General features: G+C 37.4%; 1 protein-coding gene across 1 annotated transcript; it reads left to right on the plus strand.

The window, feature by feature from the left end:
* Positions 1 to 1,423: 1,423 nt before the first annotated feature.
* Positions 1,424 to 2,504, plus strand: LOC108364465 (putative uncharacterized protein DDB_G0288537; the record flags this gene model as incomplete). The annotated part of the gene is made up of 2 exons (XM_017618150.1): positions 1,424 to 1,528; positions 1,638 to 2,504. Coding segments are annotated over 2 exons (869 nt in total), but the record flags the coding sequence as incomplete, so codon positions are not given.
* Between the last annotated feature and the right edge of the window lie 4,465 nt (positions 2,505 to 6,969).

Here is a 6,969-nt window from a genome sequence, read left to right on the forward strand (position 1 = left end):
TAACATTGGGCCTATGCAGGCTCCTAGTGAAGTCGTATCAAAGCTGCCCATATAACCAAACCTGCCATGTAAAATATTATTTAATGAGGGTTGCCACCCGCCCCAAAAGCTAAATAAAATTTTAATTGCAAGTTCAACGAATTTGGCAAACTAACGAGATCTGGGTGAGCTTAAGAGAGAAAACTTGCCAACCGAAAAAGATCTTAGGTTTTCTTTTTAAAATCTTTTTAAAGAGGGTAGCCGCCTGTTGAAAAAATTTAATTCGATTAATAAAAAAAATGTCAGATTCAATTAAATTGTTAAGTTAAATGGAAAACTAATTTTAGTATGCGTGCCAAACGAAATATGTATAAGAAAGCCTTATCTGGAAAATATTGTTAAAGCGGGTTGCCATCTGTTTGAAACTCTAATTCTAAGTATGGATGCCAAATAAAGGAAAGCTTTAATTCGAACATATTTGTGAGGATGGTTGCCACTTGTTTTAAACGGTTAAATTAAATTGAATTGTCAAGTTTAAAGCCAGCCAAAATGGTTTAGCAAAGTTTTTGTTTGCAAAATATATTTTGGAGAAATTGCCACCTGTTTGATATTAATAACAAACAAAAAAGTTTGAAGAATGCTTTATTTTGAAAACATTTTTTAACAAGGTTGCCACCTGTTTTAAAGTCAAATCCAACTTACTGAAATATTGCACTATAACGGAAGTCAAACAGAGATGTTTAAGAAAGCTTAATTTCGAAAATATTTTTTATAAGGTTGCCAGCTGTTTAAACGTTGAAGTAAATTAATTTATTAAATTTATTATTTATTATTATTCCTAAAATAATTGTGAAGAGGGTTGCCACCTTTTTAAAAGTTAAATTCAGTGAGTTAAATGAAATATTGTAACATAGATGTCAACCGAAACACGGTTAATAGAGCTTGCTCCAAAAATATTTTCAAGAGGGTTGCCTTTTTTTAAAAGTGAAATTCAATTTAATTTATTACTTAAATAAAATGTTGAATTCAGGGGCCGAACGAAAACGAGAAAAGGTTTATCTCGAAAATATTTCGGAAGAGAATTGCCACCTGTTCAAAAATCAAATTCAGAATAAGTTAACTTTTTCAATCCCAATATCTTTCGTCTTTACAATGTACGAGTAAGTATGTATTTCGGCATGTACTATACAATTATCATACGGTATGCATGAAAGTAATTAATTATGCATCAACAGTTTTTTTTTTTTTTATTGAACTCTGCCTTTTTTATTAACGTTGGAAGAAATGTATCTACCCAACATTCTAACAAATAATAAAAAAAAATTAATTAAAAAAATTAAATTTTCTTTAAATTTCTTATAGGTAACCAGTTTATGCAAAAATTCTCAACTTTAATTTTAAATTTACATTTTGTTATTACTCTTGTCTTTTCCGCTCCACATAGCTGACTACTTGAGCGTGCCGCCTGTGCAGAGTTTACAGCCGCGCGCTGCCACCACAGGACATGATTTTATGCTGCCACTGCAACCTAAACTGCTAGCTGCCTTAGGTAAGTTAATATTCAACCACAATTTTATATCGCTTTTGAAACCTGTGTAACGCCGCTCGCGTATTTTCATATTCATTCACCAACATTTGCACTTTTCACTATTTCGCAGAACACAAAGACCATCATTCTATACAGTTGGCGCCACAACACTTGCCTGGCGCCGATGGCAATCACAACGGTGTTCAATCACATCACTCCCCAACGCCCTACCACATTACTGGCGCCCATTATTGTGGTGGCAGCAGCGCAGACAACATCAGTGGCAGTCACGCGGCTAGTCGGTCAGCGTTAAATGTGCCGCCCACTATCAGCGTGGCCTCGGCGCAAATGCCACCTGGCGTACGCACACCTAACCTCAATATACGTGCTGCGCAAATTTTGGCCGCACAGCAAATGCGTGAAGCAGCAGCCGCCGCCGCTGGTCATCATGGGAGCGCGCACCACGCCGGCAGCTGTAATATAACGATTGCGGTCAACGATGGTAGCTGCAGTGGTGCAGCGCTGGACATGGAGAAACCGTACATGGAAAACCAACAACATCAACAAACACAATGCTCACCACAATGTGCGCAAAGCCCAAGGCAACAGCAGCAGCAACAACAACAGCAGACACAACATCAGCATCAGCACCAGCGCCAGCAACCACACCATCGCCCACCGCCAAAAGTGACGCTGCTCGACGATGGCTGCAGCAGTGATTATGCGAATGCGACTGATGAGGGGGAGAATGACTACGAAAGTCGTAATGGCAGTGTTAATGAGTATACAAATGGTGATGGAGATGGTGATGATGGCAGCGACTGCGGCGGGAACGGCAGCGGCAGCGGCAGCGGCGGTGGTTGTGGTGGTATTTACGGCACCGATTTGCGCTGATTGCGGGACATCGGTTGGAAATTTCCATTCTGAGTGGATGTGAATTTCGAGTGCGCTGAAGTGAAGTGGACCAAAAACAAAAACAAAAAAAAAAAAAACAAAATAAAGAAGATCAACACTTGACTGTACATATAGTATTTTGTGTAAATGAATGGTACGACGATGAGCGCTGTGTGTGCGTGTGTGTGTGCGTGCAAGCTAAAGAGTTTCAACGACCAAACATTAACAGCAAATGCAAAAACATCTGGAGGCGACTGTAAGTGTTTTGCTTGACTTTGTAGATTATCTAGCATAGATAATTTTAAGAACATTGATTGGGGCGTAAATATGGTAATACTTTGTTTAAATAGGGGTAGCAAGTAATGGCGTGTAGTTTGAAATGTTCATTGTAGTATGCAGGGAAGATAATGAACTTACAATTTCCGTATTTGGTGTTGACGAATTCTTGATGTGTAAATATCTTAGCTCCCGGTATGGGTAAAATTTGCGTTAACCCAGCGGAAAATNTGCCTGCTCAGGACTATTTCAGGCTTATTTCAGGTATAGTTCGGGCTCAATTCGCGATCTGTTAAGGACAAATATATCACGGCCATTTAGCAGCTATTTCAGGAACATTTCGGTACTAGTTCTGAACCATTTTGGGCCGATTTTATGAATAGTTCTGAATCATTTGGGACTAGTTTTGAATTATCTTGAGAATAGTTCTGGTTCATTTCGGGACTAGTTGAATACTATTTCAGGAAACTTTCGAGACTAGTTCGAGGTTGTCAAAACCATATGCTTTGCCCTTGTTCAAAATAGTATCCACATAGTCACCTAAATGCGATGTGCTTCTAAATAAACGCTTTGAGACAAGACTTATTCAATAAGACCATCTCTTTAGAAGCTGCATTAGAAGATCTTCCATTCGAGACCATAAATCCAAGTCAAATAAAAGGAAAATCACAGTAAGTTAACTGTAATAAGGCTTTGACCTAACCGACTTCATTGCGGTTACATCAGGAGCGTAGTATGGTTTCTAGCTACGTTGTGGTAGTACGAGCAGTGCTCAACCACTACCGAGTGTCGTTATGTATCGTCTTCTTCATGGTCTCACTCGGCAACCCTGAAACCGAGGGACACAGTGACGTCGATTGGCACAGTCCATAATGCTTCCGCTGTCAGGGCCATCGGGTTGGAAGCAGATATTGGTTGCTGTGAGGACCTTGCCCGCATTCTGGACAAGTTTTTCCCACATTTGATATCAGCCGAAAAAGGTAGCTGTTAAGCCTGTGTCACCACCCATAGCGGTGTTGCGCTTGGCTGCATCTGGTCTCTCTCTCGGCAGTTCGGTTTCCTCAATATTGATGGGCGGCGGTCGGCGTCCGAAACAGATGTTGACCTTATGCGTTCTGAGGCTTTTGTGCTGACGCATTGCAATGCTCTGTATGCCGCTGCGTCCAATGTATAGTGTACGTACGTCTCTATATCAAGAGATTCAGCCGTGTAGGTGCCGTCTTCGAGTGTTGGGGGGACGTACAGTTTCGAAGCAGAACGTAGTTGCCGTGGTCCACATGGCGAGTTCAGATGAAGAATAGCTACAATAACAAGGTGCTGTGACCATTCACCGCCTACATCTGGCTTTCTTCGTGAAGGTGATGCTTGGACGACTTGAGATGGCAGTCTGTAGTCGTACGCACTTAGATCTGTGTTGCGGCAGGTATATAGATTTCTCCACAGCGCATAGCTAGCTAGCGACCAGCTGATCGCTTTGTACATTGTGAGAAAACTCTCTTTGCGCAATTTGAATACTTTGTTTACGACACGTATAAATTACGTACAAATGGCGATTCTACTCTTACTCAGATGGTTACCTTAATCGAGCCAGTCTCGCTATTTCCCATTCCTGGAATGTCTGGGATACAAATTATGTTTCAGAAAATTTAAAATTTTTGTGCCAAATCAGTATGCATGTATGTATATTAAAAGGTTTAAATTAATTTAGTTATTAATCAAATTAATTATGAATTTCAAACACTTGGCAACTCTGTCTAGAACCTCTTCAAAACTTTTTTCTAAACATAGCTGTCTTAAACCTTTCTCTTTTGATACTCATATAAAAATACGTAATTTACTTCGTTAATTAAATTGTTTTTAACTATTGGAACAGGTGGCAACACTTCCCGAAAATATTCTCGAAATAAAGCTTTGTAAATCTCCATCGTTTATACCCGGGTTAAAATATTTCATTTGAATTGTTAGTTAAATTGATTATAAATTCAGGTTGCCACCCTGCTCTAAAATATAAATAAGTAAACTCTTTTACTCTTTTCGATTTTCGACACCTACATACATATGTGTGCATGTATATCAACAGGTTTAAATTCATTAAATTGTGTCTTACTTTTGGAACAGGTGGCAACGCTTCCCGAAAATATTTTCGAAATAAAGCTTTTTGNTTTACTCTTTTCGATTTTCGACACCTACATACATATGTGTGCATGTATATTAACAGGTTTAAATTCATTAAATTGTGTCTTACTTTTGGAACAGGTGGCAACGCTTCCCGAAAATATTTTCGAAAAAAGCTTTTTAAATCTCCATCGCTTTATAGGCCGTCTTAAACTCTTCGATTCACACCCATATACGTACTATGTATGCATGTATATTAAAGGGTGTGATTTAATTTATTACCAACATTTATTTTGATTTTCTAAACAGGTGGCAACCGTCTTCAAAAATGTTTTCGAAATAGAGCTCTCTTAAGCTCCTTTCTTTTGACTTCGATATAAAAAATAATTATTTTAACTTAATAATTAAATTGATTTTAATTGTTGAAACAGTTGGCAACCCTTCCCGAAAATATTCCCCACATAAATTGTTTTTGAACCGCTTTTGACACCCACATTGATTTAAAATTTTATGGGACTTACAAATTAATTGATTTTAACTTTACAAAAAGGTGACAATTATCTTCAAAAAAATGGCTATATATTAATCTAGATAAAAATCTATGCGTGTGCCAAACTTCATCGAAATGCGTATAGCCCGTTTTAGCGTAAAATGGCAACAAACATAGCCACTATACAAACAAATTTCACCTCCTGTTCATAAGTTTGGAAGCAAAACGAAAAATGATATTTACAATCAATCAAGTTCGCTTAACTTGTGCCATCATTTCAAAGAGTTAAGAGTTTACCTTTCCTTTTTAAACTTATTTACAAGTTTACCTTTAATCGCTAACAATATATCAAATTTTTTAACCAAATGTGTGACTAAATGACTTGTTCATTTCGCTCTTCTTTCATAACAATGATACATACATATTTGCGAAATTTCCCAAAATAAATGCTGCGGTACTTTTTTTTAACCCATCTACGGTTAAACCGCTTTTGTGCAATTTGTCATACGCAAAGTGAAAATTTGAGGTTTCATATGATTAATAGCCGTTAAAAATGCAAAGTAGTAGCCGTGATTGCGCATCCATTCTCTGAGGCCTATCAAACTTAAATAAACAATACCAGCCACAACAAGTGCTGTGAAATGTATGTATGTATGTAAGCACTTAAGAAGCTGCTGAAATGTGCAATGCTAAAATGAGCGTGAATAAGGGGGCGGGCGTGTCTGTGTATGAGGAATCCCCGTGGTGGGTAAAAATAAATAAAAAGCACAAAACACAGTAAAAAATCGCCAACTTACAAGCGTAGAGCTACTACAAATGCCCATTAGACCGTATCACATTTTTCTTTTTGTTTGCCTTTTGAATTTTTTTTTCATATAATCGGCATTTACAGTCGGATTTAAAAGTATGTTACATCGATGTGCTTATCTCGAGAATACGCTTTCGCATGTTCCAAAGCTTATTAACCTTAACTAACCATTTCTGGTACTTATCCACCAGATCTCAGTTCTTATCGCCCTAGCGTACCACCCTAATGTCAGTAAATTAAATCTCACCAAAAATGATTCAACTAATTAAACTTTTACTAAAGAAGTATTTATGTATTAAAAAAAATTATTGTCGAATCTAAGTGTAATCGAAAAATGTAAAAAAGTCACCCCGCGGTTTGCTACAAAGTTTTTTTTATCGAATTTCCCTTGCAAAAATGCTGTAGACTCAGGGATGTTCGGCGTAATTTTTTGGTTCTATTTGCTTGTAAGGTGGTACGGTCTAATGTATGTACATATGCACATTAGGGTGGTCCCAAAAAATGTAAAATCAGAATTTTAATGCCGTCACACCATAGGATTGTTCTATACTGAAAAAATTATACCCCTACNTTGGTTCTATTTGCTTGTAAGGTGGTACGGTCTAATGTATGTACATATGCGCATTAGGGTGGTCCCAAAAAATGTTTTTATTTTGAGATCAGGAAATATTTAGAGGGCGCTCAAAGCACTCAAAGTTTTATGTGTATTTTATCTGGGAAAAAAACTTTTCGTACAAATGGAATAGAGTTCTTGAAAATCAATATTTTTCGATTGGACAGCTCTGGTTCTTTTCAGAAGACCTCCAATAATAACACCCAATTGTTTATTTAAGTATTATTTAATACTTTAGATTTTTATAGGTCTCCTTATTCCATTTG

Source organism: Rhagoletis zephyria, unplaced genomic scaffold (genome assembly GCF_001687245.7).
Source record: "Rhagoletis zephyria isolate East Lansing unplaced genomic scaffold, Rhagoletis_zephyria_1.1 Rzeph_scaffold_01563, whole genome shotgun sequence".
In the NCBI taxonomy this organism is placed as follows: Eukaryota; Metazoa; Arthropoda; class Insecta; order Diptera; family Tephritidae; genus Rhagoletis; species Rhagoletis zephyria.